At 49.2% G+C, this 22,210-nt stretch overlaps 9 protein-coding genes across 9 annotated transcripts; 3 read left to right on the top strand and 6 right to left on the bottom strand.

The window, feature by feature from the left end:
* Nucleotides 1-1,259: 1,259 nt before the first annotated feature.
* K441DRAFT_571428 (uncharacterized protein) lies at nucleotides 1,260-2,024 on the bottom strand (the record flags this gene model as incomplete). Its single annotated transcript, XM_067643984.1, has 3 exons — nucleotides 1,260-1,415; nucleotides 1,481-1,720; nucleotides 1,770-2,024. 3 exons carry the CDS (start codon nucleotides 2,022-2,024, stop codon nucleotides 1,260-1,262), a joined length of 651 nt encoding a protein of 216 aa, XP_067501757.1.
* Nucleotides 2,025-3,038: 1,014 nt separating this feature from the next.
* K441DRAFT_571069 (uncharacterized protein) lies at nucleotides 3,039-4,155 on the bottom strand (the record flags this gene model as incomplete). The annotated part of the gene is made up of 2 exons (XM_067643958.1): nucleotides 3,039-3,243; nucleotides 3,527-4,155. The coding sequence occupies 2 exons, from the start codon at nucleotides 4,153-4,155 to the stop codon at nucleotides 3,039-3,041; spliced, it is 834 nt and encodes a 277-aa protein (XP_067501756.1).
* Nucleotides 4,156-4,607: 452 nt separating this feature from the next.
* Nucleotides 4,608-5,770, top strand: K441DRAFT_663506 (40S ribosomal protein uS8). Its single transcript, XM_067649207.1, has 3 exons — nucleotides 4,608-5,032; nucleotides 5,235-5,304; nucleotides 5,356-5,770. The coding sequence occupies exons 1-3, from the start codon at nucleotides 4,900-4,902 to the stop codon at nucleotides 5,543-5,545; spliced, it is 393 nt and encodes a 130-aa protein (XP_067501755.1). The 5' UTR covers nucleotides 4,608-4,899; the 3' UTR covers nucleotides 5,546-5,770.
* A 206-nt stretch (nucleotides 5,771-5,976) lies between these two features.
* K441DRAFT_706864 (phosphoglycerate mutase-like protein) lies at nucleotides 5,977-7,021 on the top strand (the record flags this gene model as incomplete). Its single annotated transcript, XM_067653686.1, has 3 exons — nucleotides 5,977-6,012; nucleotides 6,146-6,414; nucleotides 6,502-7,021. 3 exons carry the CDS (start codon nucleotides 5,977-5,979, stop codon nucleotides 7,019-7,021), a joined length of 825 nt encoding a protein of 274 aa, XP_067501754.1.
* A 798-nt stretch (nucleotides 7,022-7,819) lies between these two features.
* K441DRAFT_688523 (60S ribosomal protein uL22) lies at nucleotides 7,820-8,745 on the bottom strand (the record flags this gene model as incomplete). The annotated part of the gene is made up of 4 exons (XM_067652198.1): nucleotides 7,820-7,978; nucleotides 8,067-8,254; nucleotides 8,422-8,635; nucleotides 8,743-8,745. The coding sequence occupies 4 exons, from the start codon at nucleotides 8,743-8,745 to the stop codon at nucleotides 7,820-7,822; spliced, it is 564 nt and encodes a 187-aa protein (XP_067501753.1).
* Nucleotides 8,746-9,483: 738 nt separating this feature from the next.
* On the top strand, nucleotides 9,484-10,317 carry K441DRAFT_571560 (Fibrillarin; the record flags this gene model as incomplete). The annotated part of the gene is made up of 3 exons (XM_067643987.1): nucleotides 9,484-9,898; nucleotides 9,951-10,012; nucleotides 10,069-10,317. Coding segments are annotated over 3 exons (726 nt in total), but the record flags the coding sequence as incomplete, so codon positions are not given.
* A 536-nt stretch (nucleotides 10,318-10,853) lies between these two features.
* K441DRAFT_188821 (uncharacterized protein) lies at nucleotides 10,854-12,070 on the bottom strand. The gene has a single exon (XM_067640424.1). It carries the CDS (start codon nucleotides 11,828-11,830, stop codon nucleotides 10,883-10,885), a length of 948 nt encoding a protein of 315 aa, XP_067501751.1. The 5' UTR covers nucleotides 11,831-12,070; the 3' UTR covers nucleotides 10,854-10,882.
* Nucleotides 12,071-12,104: 34 nt separating this feature from the next.
* K441DRAFT_663504 (P-loop containing nucleoside triphosphate hydrolase protein) lies at nucleotides 12,105-15,494 on the bottom strand. The gene has a single exon (XM_067649206.1). It carries the CDS (start codon nucleotides 15,273-15,275, stop codon nucleotides 12,486-12,488), a length of 2,790 nt encoding a protein of 929 aa, XP_067501750.1. The 5' UTR covers nucleotides 15,276-15,494; the 3' UTR covers nucleotides 12,105-12,485.
* A 2,206-nt stretch (nucleotides 15,495-17,700) lies between these two features.
* On the bottom strand, nucleotides 17,701-21,269 carry K441DRAFT_188779 (importin subunit beta-1). The gene is made up of 10 exons (XM_067640423.1): nucleotides 21,130-21,269; nucleotides 21,010-21,068; nucleotides 20,125-20,931; nucleotides 19,418-20,046; nucleotides 19,151-19,367; nucleotides 18,769-19,101; nucleotides 18,476-18,710; nucleotides 18,302-18,410; nucleotides 18,090-18,247; nucleotides 17,701-17,980 (listed from the first exon to the last, which is right to left on the bottom strand). Exons 1-10 carry the CDS (start codon nucleotides 21,167-21,169, stop codon nucleotides 17,955-17,957), a joined length of 2,613 nt encoding a protein of 870 aa, XP_067501749.1. The 5' UTR covers nucleotides 21,170-21,269; the 3' UTR covers nucleotides 17,701-17,954.
* Between the last annotated feature and the right edge of the window lie 941 nt (nucleotides 21,270-22,210).

The following is a 22,210-nucleotide window of genomic DNA, read 5'->3' as shown; positions in this document are numbered from 1 at the left end:
TTAAAGCCGATATTATTAAAGCAAACAAATGCCTTAAGTCTTAGTTCGGTTGTTCTTAAGCAAAGGCCTTTATAAAGGGCGTAGATCCTAATATTAATAAGCAATATAAGGACGAAGCTGCTATTAAAGCTGCTGCCAAAGCTGCTGCCAAAGCTGCTATTAAAAAAAAGACTTTAGCAAAAGGCGATATAGGGGGTAATGTGGTAGTAAATGTGGGGGAAGCTGATAAGCCAGAGGATAAGGAGGATAAGGAGACTAATAAGGAGACTAATAAGGAGACTGATAAGAAAGATAAGGGCAATAAGGTAGATAAGGGTGGCGCTGTTAAATATATACTTATTAACGACTAAGCTGCTTCTCAACACTATGCCAAGACTAGTAATAGTAAGCCTATGCCTCTTAATTTAGTGACTACTTAACCAGCTGCTAATGTCGCTTAAGCTATATAGGGCCATAAACCATTTCCTAACTCTATTTAACTACTTACTTTGTTAAACAATTCTGCCACTTTATACACTATATTACGCTCAAATATACTCTATTTTATCTGGTTTATCTGGTTTAACCGGTTTACAAACCGGTTTAGAGCCTTGATTTGACTTTTGGATTGGTTCAAGGCAAAATTTCGAACCGATCCAAACCGCTGACATCACTGGATATGAGTGGGAAACCTAAGGCGTTGTACCATGCGTTGGAGTTACGGATTGTTTTTACATTGTGTATACAGGCACCGCTTAGACTTCCCTCATGTAGGTAATTTATTAGCGCTGCTATTTGTACTTCTTTACTTTCGTTACGTAGAAGTGTGTATCAAGGCCATTGATATACAGGGTGTTCAATAGACATATTGTTGAACCCGACATCAGGCGATACGCGAGATACACTAGGCAATATGTTTTAGATCAAGAATGAGAAAGTCAACCTGGTATCATCCACTTTTACATTTATATAGTTAACTATTTAAGATAATATTGATATCGCTATAGCGCCTGCCGGAACACCATACACACTGATCAGTAAGTGTTCATGCTCAGATACTCAAGGCCGTGACAGATCACCAAGGAGATTAAAATGCTATTGATCCTCCCCGCTCTCCATCGTATTCGGTACGCCTTAGCGTCCAACAAGCATCGAGGCGTCCGCAAGGCACGAGGCTGGGGGAGTTGGCAATGCAGCGTGTTCGACCACAGCTCTGGAGGAAAGTCTTCGCGTCAAAGCTGAGTTCTCTTTTCAGAAAGCAGAGCGGATAGCCTTAGCGCTTATTGCGTGGGAATGGCCATCTCGACACCAGGGTCTTGCCATTCCTTCCCAGACTTCCTCTGAGCCCACTTGTCGGCGATCCAAGTCACAATAGTAATAACGTGTGACATGCTCAACAGGAGGAACACTACAAGTGTACCATAAAGGGCAAATTTCTGTCACAATCGTTAGTATTTGCTCTGAACCCGGTATTTGCGATGAAGTGTGTGAAAGGACATACACTCTCCTGGCACATAGATCTGAACAGGCCATTCCCCATATTGGATGGTATGCTTAAGTCTTGGGACAAGGGTTTGTTATCCTTGTACTTGCAGGTCCATGTCTGGATGGTGTCGGTATCCGGGCTGTTGTGGTTAAGAATATGGGCGTAGATGACTGTGCAAAGCATGACCAATGAGCCAGGAAGAGCAGTTCCTAGCGCAAGTAAAGCGCGGAAGGTTGGTCGGTTGGATACGTTGAACTGAGACTGTTAATAATATGTTACTAGCAAATAATGTGGAGAAACATACTCGAGGTACGAGGGTGAAGATCAAGAAGATGGCGTTTAGCACGACGACTGATGCAGCAGAACCGATCAAGGCGCTAGTGCTACGAGTATCGAAGTGCTGAGGCCATAGTGGTAGCCACCACGGGTTTGTGGATTGCTGACTGTTGAACACATGAAGAGTGTGCGCTGCTGTTCCGATAATTGCAATGGAAAAGCAGAGAGTAAGGCCGACCAGTACTAGCTGGGCAATATGTAGAGGGGTAGGATTGATCTTCATCTTGAGTAGCGACTGCGGGAAGAAACTACAAAATTAAATAAAATAAACACTGTACTGGCGCGATCAACGGCACTAAAAGAAACAAAGAGAAATGAGATAGACGTTCAGTGGCTGGCCAAACAACAAGACCACTAACAGAAATATACTTGAACCCTCTGAACGCACGAAAACGGAGATGGGGAGCTCGCATGCTTTAAAACAATCAGAGTTGCAGTGATGGTTTCAAAGTCTGGTAAGCCACGACTGAAAATACCGCTGTTGATCCCGGGAACCATCCAGCGCCTAGATAGATCAAAATAGGCCAACCTGCAGATGAAGCCTTGGGTGCTGACAACCAAGAGGTGACGAGAATAGCCACTCGAACGCTGCAGCTGGGGTATCTTACTGCAAAGGCTAAGATTTACATTTCGCTTAGCCTGAAACAGAGGCCTCTGGGGGACGGCTAAGCACCGTGGCTTGCCAACGAAAGAAAATATGTAGCCAACTTCGAATCATGCCTCACGGTTAGATTCTGGATTGAGCGCCACGCAGGTGCCGTGTCCTCCTGAAACGGGGTGTCGTGCCTCCCGTTTGTGCACGGGTAATATAATGGCCCTGGCAGTCGATTAGGCTGGTGCGGGGCGCTTGGAAACTGTTGGCTGTGAGGATTGTGATTCGGTAGACGTCTCGGCGCTTACAACCACGCTTGATTGGTGTTTCGCTGATGGTGTCCGCATCTGCAAAGGGCACAAAATCGCCAAGAGACAAGGTGCAATTTGATTATTCGACGACGAGAATAGAATAGCTCTCGCTATCAACGCGTGCTGCATGATATTCATCCATGCCGTGATTTTCGGATATCGTGAAGAATAATACAAATATATCAACATAATCAACAGTCTGAGATTGCCTCCAGGCCTTCGCAGGCCGAATGATCGTCTAGTCGTTCCAAATACCCAAACTCCAGCATATGCAAGCGCTCATTATGAAGGCCGGAAAATCCAGGCGCTTGTTGGACGCATGAAACACGATAACTCATGATAGTTGACCTGTTAACCCCCCACTACTCCCACCGAAGCCCCACCTGCGCCTTCCGGGGGCTTGGGAGACCTTTGATTTTCCTTTCTTTGCCGCTTCTAGTGGATGCTCTTTCTCCCATCTCTCATCTGCCCTGTACGTTTCAATCGCCTGGCTAAGATCGTAGTCCGACTGTTTGAGGTACAACAGAGCAACATCATATCTGTATTGAGGAGCAATACTCCGCACTGGTCAGCCTAGTTTTTAATTTGGACTTTCTTTGCACGGTAGAAACCATTCATAGACGCCATGTTTTGGAATGCTCTTTCGACTGAAAGTAGGAAATGTCTCCGCGTCGCACGTTTCTCGGGAGGAAGCTAAGAAGCCTGGGGAAGAGCACAAGCAATTTCTGGATTTGGGGGAAGTATTTCCTGATAGCCATGAAAGGCCCACTTTTTATGCGCTCGGAATGCTCTATAACCTTAAGAACGAAGGTTCCGACTTACTCGGCGACTTTACAGGCCACCATCCACTTCCTCACCTTACCCTTTCTTGCTTCCTCCTCTTCTCCCTCTAGGGGGCGCGGACTTAAGCTTATACCACCCTTGTAATATTCCCTGGGAATCAATACTGTTCGACGCGCCGCTAAGAGATGGTCCGCATACAGTCCATTTGTCCGCCTTAGGGCATCCGCGGGCACGCCATATTGCAATGATAACGAAGGTATTGTGTCATGTGTAGCATCGACAAAGTGTAGAACATCAGGAGCTGACTCTCCATCCTGGACCGCTGATTTCTCCGCAGGAGGCTGTAGCGGGTTATGTGCTGAGTACGCTGGGGGGCCGCCGTTAGATTCGGCCGCTAGAAAGGGTTGTGAAAGCCGTGGAGATTTTGGTGGCGAATATGCTGGAGGATCGCGCAGGCCTTGGGGGAGTGGTGACGGTATTATAGAGACCTGGCAGAAGGGACAGTACGTTGCGAAACGTGGATTATCTGTTATACAACGGGCGCATATTGCGCGATTGCAGCATTCGAGTCGGCGCTCGTGCATCGCAGGCTTCTCAGTCTTCTCATCGTAAGTTGGCGGTATAGATGATAGGAAGGCTGCGCAAGTACAACAGGCTTCGGAAGACATTGCAAGAAATCAGGGGTTTCCTAAATACAGATTGTGAGTCAATGGTATAATGTGCAAAGCTGCAAGGGAAGTTGAGAGAAACAATTTGGCAACCACTCGCATGGCCACCTCGGGATATCCAGCGTCATCGATCTGTCAGCGAAGCTTATCGGTGTCAGCCACGTTGTTTAGTGCCGCATGCTATAAATGAACGTATTCGGCCTGGGCTTTTTGTGGTGTGCGCAAGGAATGCCTAGATAACACTTGTCGCTTTTGACAAGACAGCAATTTCACTCAAAGACTCCTTGGTAGCTTTCATCAATTGATAAACGGCGAATCGGCAGGTGAAAGCGCTTCAGGGATCTGTTAGTCGATAAGCAAAGTGTCCGGGGTTCGCTTATTGGTCCGTTTCGCTTTAGCGAATCCCACAAATTCTTAGACAGCTGCGTCCTGAGAACCTCACGCTCTCATCGACAAAATCGACGCAACGACAATTATATCCTCACAACTTTCGAGGTATGTTCTTTCATCATGCGCGAGTGCCCTTCAGGTAGCCGGAGAGAGCAATCACTTGTTTCTCTTTCATTTAACGGAGTCACAAGATGATACGCTTCTTTCTCTGCGACACGAGCTGAAGAACCCTTTTGGTCGCGAACCAGAGGGCACTCTTTATGCTCTGGCTTCTGAAGGCTAACGTCTATTGTGTGCTCCTCTAGATACCTCATTTCGCGCCCCGCCATTTGAGAATCTCATCCTACCGTCACAATGGTCAAAACAAGCGTCCTCAACGATGCGCTCAATGCCATCAACAACGCAGAGAAGTCGGGCAAGCGTCAAGTTCTCATCCGACCAAGCTCCAAGGTCATCGTCAAATTTTTGAGCGTCATGCAAAGACACGGTACGTGGAAAAGTTTTGCATCCTGGTGTTTCGACACTACTTCGGGTTGATAACTAGGCAATGGTTTTGATTTTATCACTACGATCCTTGCCCTTTAAGTACCCGATAGATTTAGATTTCTTGCGAAGATCTTACACGTTCTCTGATTTGCCCTGACGTACAACGTTTAATCTATCGCAACATACTAATGTCTTTTGTTTAGGCTACATTGGTGAGTTCGAGGAAGTTGATGACCACCGCAACGGCAAAATCGTCATCCAGCTCAACGGACGGTAAGACATAAGCACTCTTCCTCCTCAAGCTGCGGTCTAACAGGATTGTAGCATCAACAAGACCGGTGTCATTAGCCCCCGCTACAACGTTCAGCTCCGTGATCTCGAGAAATGGGTTGTTAAGCTCCTACCATCTCGTCAATTCGGATACATCGTCCTCACTACCTCCGCTGGTATCATGGATCACGAAGAGGCTAGGAGGAAACACGTTGCTGGAAAGATTCTTGGGTTCTTCTATTAAGCGTCTATTTGTCTAATGGGTTGACGGTTGGGGATACCCCGGACATGAAAAGTTATCCTGGCATATTTGCTTGAGCAAGTTGCATGTTTCCTCACGGTCGGCGTGGTAGATCAAACGAATATTGCATGATGCCAGATGTTATGAACTGCGATGTGTCGTGATTTCCAGGAACCTTTGATGGCACTTGAGTGCAGTCGTTGATTCATGCTTGTTTTATATGAATTCCCCAGCCTCGGGTTGGCCCCGAAAATGCCTAAAGAGCCACTTCGTGAATCGAAAGCGCTGACTTGTTCCTGATGCCGGCCTTAATCCATCGAACCGAGGCACTTCTGAAAAACAACCAACAATGTTTAATGCCGTCATTGACCGGCAAAATAATCATATTCTTTTACAAAAACTCTCGTTCATACTAACTAAAATTACTAGAAACTATGGTGCTAGAAGTCATCTATATCGTGAGGCATGGGGTATGTAATGATAAGGATTTGGATCTGGATTTCGTGAGTTTGCCAACATATCCCGGCAGACTCACATATCCACTTTCGCATCCATACCTCTTAACTACGCCTCACTTAGTTCTATTCTAACATAAAAGCCTAGTTTCGCTCCAACTGGGTTGTAGACCCTGATACAGGCGTGTATAGCTCGAACGTCACCAGCCCTACGGGAATCCATTCCGATCCCGCTCTTGCAGGTTATGGCGTAGATCAGGCGAAACAACTCGCCAAGAAGATCCTCACGCTTGATCCACCAGTCGATGTTATCTACTCAAGCCCTTTCTACCGATGTTTACAGACACTTAAACCAACCACAGAACAGCTGTTCCGAGGACGATGCGGAGGGAAGGTTAGAGTGGAGAATGGAGTTGGGTATACCTAACCCCCCAAGCATCGACTATCCACAAAGTCATATATGTAGCATGATAAGACCTTTTGCTAACATTCTGCCCTCCTAAGCGAATTCTATGGTCGTGCGCGCTTCGACCACCCCTCGCCCGCGCCCCTCTCTGTGCTTCATACACACTTTCCTAATCTAGACCCCGACTACACCCCTCTCATCATACCTTCTACCAATGGCGAGACAATTGAGGGCCTCCATGATCGCATAGCATACGCTCTACACCAGATGATCGCCACGCTAGATGCGGACCCCCAGGGTCCCAGAGCGCTGCTAATCTGTACTCATGCGGCCAGCATGATCGCGATGGGGCGAACGTTGACAGGACGCATGCCCAAGGATCCAGCCGAGGATGACTTTAAGTGCTTTACTTGCTCATTGTCAAAGTTCATGAGACGGCGTAAAGAGAATGTGGTTCCCAGCGGAGACGATACGAAAGGGGAGAAGTGGAATAGAGCCTCTCCTGACGACATACCTGATGTTGGGTGGAGGGATGGGAAAGGGGTGAAGGGCGGTTGGAATTGCGAACTGAATGGAGATTGCAGCTTTTTGAGAGGTGGAGAGGAGAGAGGCTGGTGAGTAACAAGCATTCCTTCTCCTCATCTTTATTATCCATGCAGTTCCATATTATTATCATGCTCGGCCGCCTTCTAGCGTCTGCCTGGTTTTAACCTTCATCTTCTTTCTTTCTAACTGGACACTACCACGAAACTGAGCAACTTCGCATGCAAGATATTATTTTCACTTGCTTTTTAGTAATTTCTATGATTTTCCTTTTTCAGTATAAGCAACAATTGCCTTTCTTTCCTTACCCCTGGGTCGCCAATAAGTCAGTCACTTACATGCCCTTCCGAAGGCGATTCTCTGGCGACGAAGCATTTCTCACAGATCCAAATGCATATAACGACCGCTTGAATATGACTAGGGCTGCTACAGAGGTTACTGGAGTAGAGATTGATGGGAATGGAAAGGTGTCTAGGCTATAGATGTGTGCATTGGTGACGTTTTAACTGCATTGCTCTGATACCTGGGCGTTGACAGACAAAGTGCCGTATTAGAATAATGGAACGGAATACACTCTCTGTATTCTTCATATTTGTACTTAGTGATTTGGGTTGCTCGGGGTTGTTGTAACACGGATTCACATGACCAAGCATCAGAGTGAGGACGTAATGATTGCATACAAACTATCGAAGCTGCCTTTAGGTCCGATTTATAGTTGCAACCATCCGTTTGATATCGTGAAGCCCAATGCAGAGACCCATGTTGGAAGAGGAAACGCTTCGCTGCAGAGTAGTTTACTCCCATTGCCCTCAAAAGCCGGAACCACCGTTTTCTCCACCCGTGCATAATCATCCCCCAACTTTACTTCCCCTTTCACGCGGCGGTGATGGCCCTCCGGACGCGAGCACCACGCTGTCGGGAGTTCAGACGTGCCTCCTCACGGTGCACAACTTGTGCTGATTTTTGAACAACTTCGTCACCTTCGGCAAGAATCATTTCAATGTGGCAAGGGTTTGACATGTAGGGGTTGATCTAATGGATCAGTCAGTCATTTGTTTCTCAAATTCACCTCATCGTGAAATTAATGAATTCTTGAGAGATATAGGATGCGGTAACGTACTCTACCGTGGGCACGGTATGTGCGTCTCCTCTGCTTGGGGGCCTGGTTGACTTGGATGTGCTTGACGATCAGGTTGCCAGTATCGAGACCCTTGGTGTCGGCGTTGGCCTCAGCGTTCTTGAGCAGACCGAGAAGGAACTCGGCGGACTTGACGGGCCAGCGGGCCTTGGAGACACCGAATTGCTTGCCTGTTAAGAGTATCTCTGTCAGTGCTACGGTTCCAATATTTCACAAAGTATCTCGTGCCACTCCATTGATGTCATCTCCGTAGCGCTTAGAGTATCTCTGCATTCCCAGCTCTTTCGTCGAACAGCGAGATATTGCTAGCTAAGGGGGAATTGGATATCCAACTCACCCTGTGCGCATCGTCCAGTGCTTCCAGCGTACCGCCTCATGGGGACGGCCTCCTTGTGCTCCATCACATTCTCAAGGTAAGCAACAGCGCGCTGTAGCTTCCAGCCATTGATCGCCTGAGCGGTTTCCCGGGTGTTCTTGAAAGAGACGCGAAGGTAGGAGCCGCGGGCGCGGGCAGACTTTGAGTTGTCGATTGCGGTCGCTGCGTATCGGACCTGTAATGGCCAGCGCTGTCAGCTCGAGTCTATCGATACTAGAAAATTTCAAGGCCAGAGGCTATTCTATAGGGGGTAGAGGGCAGTATCAAAGATGTGAGCCTTACCATCGTGGCGGTTGTTGGGCGATGAGTCCTGGGAGAATGGTCGATTGAATCTTCTGTTCATCGGAAGGCCCAAAAAATCGAGGTGTGGGCGGCGGAGTGTGCGGCCCGGTGATTGGCTTCGCTAGCGATGCGGCCAAAATTGCCAAGACTGATCTTTCAAAAAAATCCACCGGCTCTCGAGAAGAGCTGCTGCACCACTCACGAATATCCCCCACAACTGTTCAGTCTCTCTTTTGACAGAAAGCCCTTTGTTGAAAAATCTAAGCCCCATAGCTCATGCGACAAGCTTAAAGTACGTTTCCCGCCTAACCTGGTCGAATTAGCGTTCCTGTGTAACCGCATTTTGCAGTCGCCCTTGAGCTTCCTCAATACCCTTATAAGTTAGCATTAAGGCATGGCGTTTACACCAAGAGGTGGGCGCGGTGGTGGGCGAGGTGGAAGTCGAGGTGGATTTGGTGATCGAGGTGGATTCGGTGATCGAGGGGGAAGGGGCGGTAGTAGAGGCGGTGCCAGAGGTGGCGCTCGCGGTGGAAGAGGAGCACCAAGAGGAGGAGCTAGAGGTGGACGTGGAGGTGGCAGAGGTGGAAGGGGTGGAGCTGCTGGTGCCAAGGGCGGACAGTAAGTACATCATTGACATATTATGATATCAAATAACTAACGAATTTTGCAGGAAGGTTATAATCGTACGCAGCAAGATCTAGGGCTCCTACTGAAGGAATTACCAGCTAACGAGACCCGCAGGAACCCCATCGTCACGCAGGCGTCTTTGTCGCACGTGGAAAGGAAGACTTACTCGTTACAAAAAACTTAACCCCGGGAGAGTCTGTCTACGGCGAGAAGCGTATTGCCGTCCAGGGCCCAGATGCGACTACGTCTGCCAACGGGGATGTCGTTCCGGCAACTTCGACCGAATACCGTGTGTGGAATCCCTTCCGCAGTAAGCTTGCAGCTGGTATATTGGGTGGTATGGAGGATATCTTCATGCGCCCTGGAAGTAAAGTCCTCTATCTAGGAGCTGCATCCGGAACCTCAGTTTCCCACGTTGCAGATATTGTTGGACCCGAAGGCACAGTTTTCGCTGTCGAGTTCAGTCATCGGTCTGGACGTGATTTAATCAATATGGCAACACACCGTACAAACGTCATTCCCATTATTGGTGAGTCTCATTTCCGATACCAGCTCACATTATACAACTAACAAACTTGCAGAGGACGCTCGACACCCGCTTAAATACCGCATGCTCGTCTCTATGGTTGATTGTATATTCGCTGTAAGTTGCATTGAAGCCACGATCTCTTTTCCTGCATAACTAATCCGAACGCCCAGGACGTTGCCCAACCCGATCAAGCCCGTATTGTCGGCCTTAACGCCCATCTCTTCCTCAAAGTTGGCGGTGGTGTCGTCGTCTCCATCAAAGCAAACTGCATCGACTCAACCGCGGCCCCAGAAGCGGTCTTCGCGCGTGAAGTCACCAAGTTGCGCGAGGAGCGCATCAAGCCCAAAGAACAGCTTACCCTCGAGCCCTTCGAGCGAGATCATGCCATGGTTTGCGGTGTCTACCAGCGTAGCACCTAGGGAGCTGTTGGGGTGTTATGTACGGTGATGACGAGATTTATTCATGATTGACTGGCTGGCTTCTGCGATTACCGGACATCTGTACCTGCTGCTTCTGACTCGCTTTGTCGGGATAATGGCAGGATACTGTTTTCCTTGCCTGTATATAAGTTCGTGGCGTTCAAAAGGCGTCGTGGATGTATGGCAAAATTCGGCAATTCTAAGAGTTTTCAACGCGACGGGTTGTTAAATTGATGCAAAAGCTGCTTCTAAGTGGGATTACAAAAAAACTTTGCTCCTTATTAACTAATGGGCTTCTTAGCTTTATTACATATCCTTGCTTTAAGTCAGATAAACCGAATAAATGGTTATAACAAGAAGTTGCCAAATGCAGCAAATAGACATGTACTGAGTACAGGGACTACAATGAGGAACAAGAATGAAAAGTCAGACAGTTGTGGGGAATCTCGCTATAATACCAACCATATCCAACTCAAAAAACCGCTCCCAAACTCCAGCCTTTCATAAGTCGTCCGATAGTCCTTCCCAAGCGCCTCCCCCAACCCACCACCCCAAAACCAGTCTGTTAAACCCCACCCATCTCCACCTCCCGTCCCCCCTCCCCCTCCCACGGCGTCAGAAACTCCGCCTCCCCAAAATCCAAGCTCGACCGCCTCTCCATGCCCTCCATGCCCTCGACCCCCTCCGCATTCTCAATCTCCACATCCGCATCCCCACCCTGCGCCTTGCAGGCCAGCCGCCGCATCGAGCGCGTGCGCGGCTGCGCGAACGGCCGCAGCGGGTTCGGCTGGGCCGGCGGGCGCATCGAGCGCGGGGAGACGGGGGCGTCGGCGTCGTCGCGCAGCAGGACGCCGCCGCCGCCACCGCCGCCGCAACCGGCGGGGAAGAGCAGCGGAGGCAAGGCGGGGCGGAAGGCGCGGGCGTCAGCAGCCGTGTCGTCGAAGCTGCGTTTGTGCGGGTTGGGGTTCGGGATGCGCGCCGGGGTCGAGGCGGCGGCGGACGGCTGGCTGGAGAAGGACGGTATCGAGAAATCTGGCGTGATGGTGACGTGGAAGTGCAGCGGGGCGGGTTGCGCGGGGGTGCCGTTGGTGAGCTGGCCGTGGCTGTTGGGGTTTTCGGAGGGATGGGTCACAGGCTGCGGTGCGAAACCGCCGATTTTGTGCAGGCCGCAGAAGGGAAGCAGTTCTCGTGGGTGTGTGTATTCGGCGGGCACGGGCTCCGCTGGAGCTTTGGCGCTGTATACGTCGATGCTCTGCTGGGCGAATTGCGCCTGCTTGTGTGTTTTGTAGCCTTCTGGCACTGATTTTCGCACCCGCATGCCGACGTTAAGGAGCGAGGCTTGTACCGAAGAGGGTAGGGTGGGCGACGCTGTACTGCTGGTGGGAGCGTTGTATGAAGATGTGATGGAAGTGGTGGAGGTGAAGGTATCGGAGTCGTCAGTTCGCGCAAAGAACGAAGTAATAGAGGGTTGAAAGGGACGTTTGGCGAGGTGAGAGGCGGATGTTGATGGCATTGTCCAAGGAGAGGCTGGCGGAGATTAGAGACGAGGGGCTTTGCCCTTAGTGAGTGGAATGCCAATGCCGGAGGACTTCAACGAAGCTGTAAAATGCGTGGGTGAGTTAGTGGACTGAAAGCCCAAGCTTGGAGTGGACGGAGGCCGAATGGTATTGTGGGCTGCAGCTTGGTCCGAAGGATTGGGGGTGACAACGGAACTTGCAGTTGCGGAGGCTGGAGTCGCGTGCGGTTCGCTCCGGACGCGTTAGGTGGGGAAAAATTGCCACCCAGTCCCCTTTCACTCAACTCCATTCAGCTTCACATAAATCGAATCCTACTCTTGGTACGTGTTACTTATTATTTCCCCTGTTACATCTAGTTCCGAAAACCATGCAGGCCGGATTTTCTGTACATTTCTCGGGGGATTGGGCTGTCATCCTAGCTAAGTCACTCTTCAGGAAATCAACAAGACAAAGATGGAAATGGTTGCACAGGTGGCTTAATTACTATATACAATGCAGCGCTGTCGCAGCTGTCTGTCTCTTAAATTCTTTTTCCTTTCATGATTCGTCATCATTATGCCCAGAAAGATGATCTAGGCCCCCAGTCTTACTCCGAAACGCCTTTTACGAAGACTAATCCCCCGTATTCATGCCGTCCATCTTCTATTTCATCTATTCATAGAGATCCATACCACCGTCAACATCTTCCAATTCGGCCACTGCATCATCCTCATCATACATATCGCTATCTTCATCCATTTCACTATCAGTGTGGTTCGGGATGACCTGGATGTGGCCATCTTCGAGCTCTACATGCGCAACCTCTCCGTCCTTGATGCTTCCCCTAAGAATTAAGACAGCCATGCGGTTGAGCACTTCTTTCTCGATCAAGCGAGCGAGAGGACGAGCGCCGTAAGCGGGAGAATATCCAGCACTTCCTAGGTAGTCCCTGACTTCATTGGTCATCTCGATCTTGACGTTGCGCCCGTTCGTATTAAGACGTTTCTGTATCTCAACCACGCGCACATCGACAATCTTCCGGATTTCTCTCTTCGTAAGTCGGTTGAAGATGACAATGCTTGAGATACGATTGAGGAATTCGGGGAGAAAGTAGTTCCGTAGCGCACCCATGACCATTTCCTTTGTCGTTGGGTCAATCTTACCATCCGGTGCGTTTGGCCTTGCTAGATATTCAGCACCAAGATTAGATGTCATGACGACAATGCAGTTCTTTGCGTCGACAACTCTGCCTTGGCCGTCAGTAATACGTCCGTCATCCATGAGCTGAAGAAGGACTGTCAGGACTTCCTTGGCAGCCTTCTCCACCTCATCGAAAAGTAGGATAGAGAAAGGACGTCTTCTGAGCGCTTCTGTAAGCTGTCCGCCGGCATCATGACCAACGTAGCCTGGTGGTGCGCCAATCATTCTGCTAAGGGAGTGGCGTTCTTGGTATTCCGACATATCTAAGCGGATCATAGACTTGGGATCATCGAACAGGAATTCTGCCAATGCTTTGGTAAGGAGCGTTTTACCAGTACCAGATGGACCGCAGAACAGGAAGCTTGGCGGCTGGTTGGGGTTGGCAAGACCAGACCGTTGCAACCGAATTGCGTTCGAGACTGAAGTAACTGCCTCTTTCTGACCAATGACAATCTTGCCAAGGTGCTTTTCCATGTTGAGTAGCTTCTCCTTCTCTGTTGTCTGGAGTCTGGTGACGGGAATGCCAGTCCATTTGGCGACAATCTCGTTGATCTGATCCGGTCCAACAGCATCTGTGAGCATGGGTCCACCAGCTGAGCCCCGGCGGTTGTACATTTCGGCTTCGGCTTTCGCTTTGTCGTGTTCAAGCTGGTTGATGCGCTGCTCAACATCTGGAATAGCGTAGTACTTCAGATCTGAGGCGGTTTGGAGGTCGCGCATACGTTCAGCTTCGGCCAGCTTGACCTTGAGAGAATCAAGCTTAATCTTGGCTTCTTGAATTTCCTTACTCCGTGCTTTTTCGCTCTCGTACTTCTCGCGGAGTGGCTTCAGCTCTTCCTCGACGTTCGCGGCTTCTGCCTTTGCTTCTCGGAGACGGGCACGAGCAGCTTCATCTTTCTCGCGTTCAAGAGCATGGATTTCAATCTGAAGTTGACGCAGCCTCCTTTCTAAGTTGTCGAGAGCCTCGGGTTGGGACTCTCTGGTGACTCTCACTGCTGCAGCAGCTTCATCGATAAGATCGACGGCCGAGTCTGGAAGACGACGTTGAGTGAGATAGCGAGCAGCAAGGGTGGCTGCTGCCACAATGGCACCATCCAAAATGGTAACACCGTGATGTGTTTCGTACCTCTCCTTCAACCCACGGAGGATAGAAATGGTTTCGGGTATTGAAGGCTCTTTAACCAAGACTTGCTGGAATCGTCGCTCGAAGGCTTGGTCCTTTTCGATATATTTCCTGTATTCTCCCAACGTCGTTGCGCCGATACAGTGGAGCTGCCCGCGTGCAAGCATTGGTTTGAGGAGGTTAGCGGCATCCATTCCACCCTCACCGGTAGTGCCAGCTCCCATGAGTAAATGCATTTCATCGACGAAAAGGACAATCATCTCTTTTGACTCTTCAATCTCCTTCAGAACACCCTTCATTCTCTCCTCGAATTCTCCTCGGTATTTGCTGCCTGCAACCAAAGCACCCACGTCAAGTGAGAGCAATTTGCAAGCAGCTAAGTTTGCAGGTACATCAGCATCGACGATTCGTCGAGCTAGACCTTCAACAACTGTGGTTTTTCCGACACCTGGCTCTCCGATGAGGACTGGGTTGTTCTTGGTCCGCCGCGAGAGGATGCGGATGACGCGTCGAATTTCTTCTTCTCGGCCGATGACAGGATCAATCTTGCCATCTCGTGCCATGGATGTCATATCAATTGTAAACCTCATTAGGTTCTCGTTCTCTTGCTCTGCATCCGCCGTCTTTGAATCCACCTTCTTGGTACCACGGATTTGTTGTATAGCTTGGTCGATGAGGCTTGTCTTTGGGATGTTGGCGTCTGCAAGGCACCGCTGTATGGCGGGATCTTGCACCATAGACTGTATGAGGTGGTCGACTGCGATATAGCTATCTTTCTGCGTCTTGCTCAGCTCGTTCGCCGCCCGCAGTATTTTGGTGAAGGCGGGCGAGACGGAGACGTTGTCTGGAGGAGGTTCTTGGCTGGGCAACCGGACCAAAGCCTTCTTTAAGGCTCGGTCGAATAACTGGGGGTCGCCATGAGCCCGCTCGACGACCTGCCTAAACAGAGGCGCGGTTGATTGTGCATGTGTTTCATGGACGGTAGTTTGCTGGTCTTTGGAGAGGTCTGGAGGGGGATCGACCAAGGCAACGGCGAGATGAATAGGTAGGAGTTGCGAGTGAGCATATTGTGTTGCGAGTTCTTGGGCGTCAGCAAGGGCTTTCGAGGCCCGATCTGTGAATTGCATGCCAGAAGCCATGATGTATGACTTATCGTACTCGACTTTTAGTATCAGAAACTCGAGCTGGTAAATGAGCGTGGAGTTTTTTAAGTGTAAGGTCGTAGATATGAAGAAGACAAGGAACAGAGCGTGAATAATTTATACGTCAGGGCAGGAAAGACCAAAAACCAATGGAAGAAGCCAGCACGATCGGGAGACGTCAAGTTATGCCTCGTTGTTTTGTGGCTCTGGTAGAAGCTTCTCGTGCATTCGGTCACAGGAATGCATGNCCCCTCCTATACGTCAGGGCTGGCTAGGCGGGTAGTTGGAAGCTTGCATGGGCGGCTAGGCCAGAAAAGGATTTAGAGCGGGGTGGGTCTGAGCGTGATCATGCCACTACTCCAGGCAACTTTTGTTCTGCCCGCCATGCCCGTTACAGAAAACCGACACAATGCCCATCGGTGGAAGCGACGGATTATTCAATCTGAAGTCGCATTTACATCTACCTGTACTAAACTCCAGTAGCTCCAGAAGCTAGGCACTCTGCTGTACTAGTACGTCTGCTCGACTTTCACTAACCTTTTCTGTTCGACGGAAGCTTGCTTCATTGAGCCGTACGAGGCGCTCAGGACGCTGCGCCAGGATATCCCGTTCGATCCGGTCCGCAGCGCCTACTACTAGACGTATCTGGAGGGTATTCTGATGGTCATGAGCGAGGGGAGTCGGGCTGTCTCATATATCAGACCCCAGTGGATCGTTTGGTACGTGCGGGCATACTGCTCCTTATCCAACGAATTCTCCACCTAGGGTCTGGGCTTGTGGGCGGTAACGAAGCGTCAAAACCCACCAAAAATCACCTTTTTCACTGCTGTATCTCGACCCTTTTATAACGCCCAGTTATTATGAAAATACTACGAGGTGGGAGCTCTTTAGCTTCTCTATACATTGCATCAAATAACGACGTCATGGCTATATTATATAAAATATTCAGATATAGGTAATCAGTCGCAAAACTTGCTGGTTAGTTTTACTCTAGTTTTATTGCAATTCTGCCTCACTGCCGTGCCTTATATACTTCTCTAGGTCTAATTATCTCTAAAATACTATAAGAAAAGCTCTTTATCTTCTCTATCGCCTCCACGTTATAGCGATATCGTGGCTCTATTCTACGAGAAGTTAGATATAGGTAGTCGGTCAGTTTTGATTTAAATCTATGAAGATGCGTTTTAAAATCCAGCTTATGTTTTATAACGATGTATCTCGGCCCTTAATATTTTAGATACAGGGTTATAGTATATATTTATAAAGATGTAATTACCTAAAGAATCTAAAAATATAAAATATACTAAAACGACGTCCATAAGCTCAGGCCCTCAGTGGAGAATTCATTGGTTAATAAGGAGCAGTATGCCCGCACGTGCGCGCAGTGCACGTACCAACAGTCCTCCGGGGGTCTGATTTATGAGATAAAGTCGGGGCGGTCGGCTGCTTGGCATAGAGCATTTTTGATAATCTAGAGTGGAGGTGAGTGCGGCGTTTGTTCCACCCCCGGGAGCGCTTGGTTCGGTCCGAGGCGAAACGAGCGGGTGCTAATCGAGATTTCTTTAGTACGTGAACTTGACGACGCAGGAGCGGTTCTACAAGGCGAGCTTTTTCTAGTATGTAAATATGTTCAAGACGTACCAAGAAACGTGAAACAAAGGCTTCGGGGAAAGGGTTGGCTAGCTGGAAGAAAGCGGACCTAGCCGGACAAAGGTAGTTAATCATCGCAATAGAGATTACTGGAAGAAATCGAAAATATAGGTAGGCTCAATTGTCATATCGATCTAATCTGTATAGACACTAAGCTATCCCTGCCGCACCTCCCTCCCTCCACATTCCTCGCCCGCCTTTTCCCCCTCCAACCCCCACCATCTAATAAAAAACTGCCCATTGAGGGCCTCTTCAGTTCAAGAACCAACCAATAGGCCGTCTCAAATCAGAGAAACAAAATATTCTAAACCGGATAACTTGAAAAACCAAAAGGGGTACGAAAAAAGGACGGGGAGTTACAAGACTGGGAATCTTTATAAAGGGCAATAAATTAAAAACCGGGATGACGATGGATGGTTGATGGTGATGGAAAGAGAAAAAACATCTGGGGGATATCTTTGGTAACGACTTTTCTATTCTTTCGAGAAGCCGGACCTTACATGACCTTGGGGCATACATGACTCTTATGGAGTGTGGTGCTCGGGGTTTGGTGGTAGTGTTATGGATTGGTGCACGATATCGCAGGGGTTTAGTAGTGCTGTGTCGATTTGATTTTCACATCATTTCGACGTCGTGCTGGTGCTTGGGATCGGATTCGGGGTTGGGAGGGTGCTCGATGTGAACCGGAGAGAGAGGGTGTGTTTGTGTTGCCGGAATACTTAATGCGCCTGACAATCTTGAAGACTTTCGTGCGAGATGGGTACTTTGCGATTCAAGATGCTGAGAGGGGGGGTGGTGGGCGGATCGGATGCCATCGCAGATAACCAAAAAGCTTGTCGGCAGGCTTAGGACTCAGAACCTTGAGACCGACCAGGGAACGCAGGGAACTTAGCCCATGACACCAGCCCAGCGCAAGGATATGAAACTGGACAGCTTCTATCAGCACCGGGATAACTCGTTCTCGTGCATTCTGCTTGCTACGCTGACCCAGACGCCGGGAGGTAGTTTTTTGAAGTGCTAGGACTATCAAGCCATCTGGCCAGCACCTCCGCCTTTAAATAATAATATGGTTAGTATACGTTTGATTATGCTTCCTGGGGATTCTCTCCTGCTAGGGTAGCAGGGAAGCCTTTTACCCGTTCTGGGAGCTGGTATACGTACCGATCTGGCGTTTGATTTGCTCACGTGCCCAGCGGGCTGTGTCTTGAGTTCGAGGTTGGAAGTCGCGGTTTGAACGAACTTCCCTCGCCATAGCAGTTAGCCAGTCTGCGCGGTAGAATTCCGCAAATTCGCCATGCGGGAATGCATCCGCGAGATCACTTTTAATTGTCAGTATAGCAATTGGCAGCCGACATAATCCAGGGACTACTCACCCAACTACTCCTAGGGATGATCGCAATAGAGCTTCTGTGCGGCTTGACTCTGTGTATACGGAGTGGAGGAGTTCAAAAATTGATTGAACGTACGGCACCAGTTGTTGCGCTATCCCATGTTAGCATTAACTTGAGGAAATTCACGAGCATAGTGAAGGAACATGGCAAACTTACTCTTGCCGCTCGACTTCATTGCGACAATGGCTCCATCCCAAGCATCCATGATACCCTCTCGAAGAGATATAACATAGTCTAACATCTCATAGGTGATTTCTGTCATTGGTATGCTAGCAGCTTGCTGCAGAACTTGTGCTACAACAGTAAGGTATGTCTCGAAGTGCCCACCGATTGCCTGCGCAATATCGCCGAAGCATTGAAGGATAGCAGGTTTGAACTGGTTGCTCAGGGCCTGGCTCTTCGCAATATCAGTATATATTTGCCAGTAAGACGAAGACGGAGTTACTCACCCTTAGGTTGTTAAGAAGATAATTCATGAAAGCATCGCACCATGGCTGCACCTTCTCACCTAGCGATCGTGTAATATCGCTTACAAGACCAATTGCCATGGCACAAAGACCTGGTTCTTCTTGGTTGCCAAGCGCATTGTACAGGTATGGCACGAAAGCATCCATATACTTTAAGAAATCCTCTTCGAGGGAGTTTGCGAGCGCTCCAATGGCGGCAAATACAGTGTCAGGAACACTAGACTTTCCACCGACGGAATTGAGAAGCTGCAGGAGAATTGCCATGATACGGTCACCTTGCGGCTTGATTTCTGCCTCTAGCCGTTGAACGATTGCCTATACCGATATCAATTCCTTGTCCGTAGAGCAACTTGAGAAATCTTACCATAACTACGCTAGTCAAACTCGTTTGCATTTCCTCCAGTGTCAACTTATCTTCCACGCTAACCACCTGTTGTTGTAACTGAATAGTCTTCTCTAGACGCTCGAGAATCACATTGGACAGAGTCGCAACGAAGCCGACGCTGTCGTTAGCAGCATTTGTAACAAAGGCATTGAGCACCTCATAAGCCGCAGTTCGTAGTTGATTGTCAGCATCATGTCTATTCAAAGTCAGTACATGAACGAAAGCCTGTTAATATGCGTGGCTTACCTCTCTGTGACTTGAAGAAGATGGGTGACGCTGGCCTGAAAATGTGCTGAGAGCGGGTTTTCGTTGCAGCCTGGGTCACCAGCAAACCGGTCTGCAAGGTTCATTAGGGCCCAGCAGCAAGAAGACGCCATCTTTGGATGGCTTGACAAGCCGGTGAAAAGTGCGGAGATTAAAGGTGAAAGATGACTCTGAGCATCAATAGACTCAGACGAAGCCTCGCAGATGCGGCCCAGAGCGTAAGCAGCAGAATCCTTTACTTGAATGACCTGGTCATCCATCATTCCAATCAACACAGGTAGAGCTTGCTTGACAAGAGGATCTAGGATTTTCTCCTCAGGACCCTCCATAATGGCACCGAAAGCAGAGACTGCTGCGTCACGAAAATGCCAATCTTCTGATCGAAGGTTCTTCTCCACGAACGCAAGAACGGGTGGAACGACGGCACTGCCAACAGTTTGCGCCCAGAGCTGCAAGCACTGATACGCGGCGCGCGAGATATTGTATTCATCATCTGCAGCATCTTCATCCTGTTTTGCAAGGAGTTCGAGCAGGACTGGCACAACTTCTTGTGTTGCTACCCGAGCAAAGTTGAAATATTCCCTCAACTCGGTAGATCCCTCTGCTTGAGCCTGCTGTCGTATTAGTACTTTAAGTCTATAGCCATAGGGGTATTCAAATAGGTGAAACCTCTCATGATGTCTACGCACCTGTGTGTTATCATCCTCAATTGAGATCTCTTCCTCACAGACAGTGCACCAGAATTCCACCGCAAGTTTAGCGACGTCCTCTTCTTCGCTCTTCATACCCTGAATTGTAAGACCGAAAAGAGCTTTCTCCATGTAGAATCGCATCTTATCGTAGTACAAGCCCATGATTCTGTTCAAACACCCGTATGCGCCTTGTTGGATACGGTTGTCGGTGGCTTGCGTGGCCTCGCATATAACTTGCATAATGTAGTTGCGTTCCCCTTCATTCTCAAAATTGGTCCGGACGAATTCAAGAGAGTCACTAAGAGCTGAGATGGCCGCGTTTCGCACGTTATCGTTGGTCTCTTCTTTTCGCGCTCCCTGAACGACGGCAGTGAGAATGGCGTTGGAGTGTTGCGCAAGGCTATCCCGTAGTTCCGCCTCATCGGTATCGCAAATAAAACCGATAGTTGTTAGAGATGCTTGCTTTTGATGGTCTGCGCCTTCTCCGACATTGTTTACCAGTGTTTGCATAAGCTCCGGCCATATATTACGGGGTATCTCAATAGCAGCAATGGAGGCAATAAACTGCGCCGACGCATGGCCGGCCCGTGAATCATTTGACGAAAGCGTCTTCAGCGCGAGTGCCTTGACCTGCGTCTTGATGTTGGGATCTACTTGTGTGAGCCATCGGTCCTGGACCTGACGTAACCGAGCGTGTTCGCGTGCTGAGAAGGCGTTCTTGAGTGCGAGAGCAGCGGCTGTTCTAATGTGAGATTGTGCTCGTTCGTTGGCAAGTTCTTGGGCGAGGGTAGTGAGATATCCGGACTACAGTAGGACAGAGTGTGTCAGTGAGCCGGCTTTGAATTTGTGCACGGTGTAGCCTTCCGGACTAGGTAGACTCACGAAATCGGCTTCGGCGGCCTGCGTAAGCTGCAATTCGGCATTCTGACGGATTGTAGCGTCTATAAGGAATCAGCAAAAGCCGGTAAATCGGTCAAGGGGCTAGCGGATTCCAGGACGCACCGGGAGAGAGTGTCCCCTCCAACACCTGGTTAACATCCATGATGGTAGGAGGGTGGGTTAGAAGGTAAAGGAGTGGTGTAGAGCGAGCAGAGAAGGCGTATCAAGGGTTGTAATGATATGAAGGGCGGGTCTGTAATGGAGAGAGGTGTGCTTATGGAGAATCTTGTGGGAGAGCGTGTACGGAGGGAATTTGAAGCGAAAGTCGAACGTCGAAAGGGCCTAAACACGTGAATTGTAGGGATGCCTGTTTCCCGAAAAGATGCACGCCAAGGCAGTTTTCCTTCCAGGCACAAAGGCTTGCTGTCTTATCGCTGTGGGCGGAGGCAAACTGCACACACGGCCGAGTTGGAATATTCTGGAGTGGATCGACGTCAAGGCAGCGGCTGGTGAGGTTGGTTGGAGAGCAGCAGAGAAGCTGGTCGACAGCACTTGGATTGGCTCGCTTGCAACGATGCTTCACCAATCCTCAAACCCACCAGGTGATTCTGAGCCCGAGCAGCTGTGAATAGGATTTTTCCTTGCTGCCGAGTATTACGGTGAAGGTGAATTGTGATGCTCCCCTACAGTTCCGAATGAATAGTTAGCAGCAACTGCCATTGTATGCCACACTGGCGAGCAGGCCTTGTGCATATGGTCGATAGAATTCTGTGGTATTCAAGGCTTGGCTGATCGCTCGATCAGCTAAAAGTCACGTGTTTAGCCAGCCACCCAGCGCATATTCGAGTATATCCACAGCACCACCAGCGCCAAGCTGTGGACATACTCGTATTAAGGGCCGCCCGCTGATCCAGCTGCTGATTGGTGCTTACCATAGAGTATTAGGGTTTTAAGTGTATATAAAAAAGTCCTCCCTGCCTAATCCTCGATTGCGGCAGCGCGTATACTATTATCCCTTGACACGCCAGCGTCCAACGAGAAGGTGGTCTGTGCGCAAACACTGTTTCTAAAACTACGCTTGCATCTATATAGAATTCAATCATCAATTCCACTACCGCCATGCCTTCCAATCGTACTAGAATTGATGCAGACCTTGTTTAGAAGACCCAATACAATGTTCCTCCAAATCGGATTGCAAAAAAAC

The sequence above is a fragment of the Cenococcum geophilum genome, assembly GCF_001692895.1.
Source record: "Cenococcum geophilum 1.58 unplaced genomic scaffold K441scaffold_33, whole genome shotgun sequence".
NCBI classification, from domain to species: Eukaryota; Fungi; Ascomycota; class Dothideomycetes; order Gloniales; family Gloniaceae; genus Cenococcum; species Cenococcum geophilum.
Note: the sequence above shows the minus strand (reverse complement) of the source record. Positions and strands in the feature narration are given on the sequence as shown.

Bases quoted from the DNA above. Each gene is read 5' to 3' on its own strand.
- K441DRAFT_188779 (XM_067640423.1), bottom strand. From the start codon at position 21,169: ATGGATGTTAACCAGGTGTTGGAGGGGACACTCTCTCCCG. The intron at 19,102-19,150 runs GTAAGATTTCTC...ATATCGGTATAG, and splicing joins GTTTGACTAGCGTAGTTATG to GCAATCGTTCAACGGCTAGA. The intron at 18,711-18,768 runs GTGAGTAACTCC...GCGAAGAGCCAG, and splicing joins ATCTTCTTAACAACCTAAGG to GCCCTGAGCAACCAGTTCAA.
- K441DRAFT_663504 (XM_067649206.1), bottom strand. From the start codon at position 15,275: ATGGCTTCTGGCATGCAATTCACAGATCGGGCCTCGAAAGCCCTTGCT.
- K441DRAFT_663506 (XM_067649207.1), top strand. From the start codon at position 4,900: ATGGTCAAAACAAGCGTCCTCAACGATGCGCTCAATGCCATCAACAAC. The intron at 5,033-5,234 runs GTACGTGGAAAA...TCTTTTGTTTAG, and splicing joins GAGCGTCATGCAAAGACACG to GCTACATTGGTGAGTTCGAG. The intron at 5,305-5,355 runs GTAAGACATAAG...ACAGGATTGTAG, and splicing joins GTCATCCAGCTCAACGGACG to CATCAACAAGACCGGTGTCA.
- K441DRAFT_188821 (XM_067640424.1), bottom strand. From the start codon at position 11,830: ATGCCATCAACATCCGCCTCTCACCTCGCCAAACGTCCCTTTCAACCC.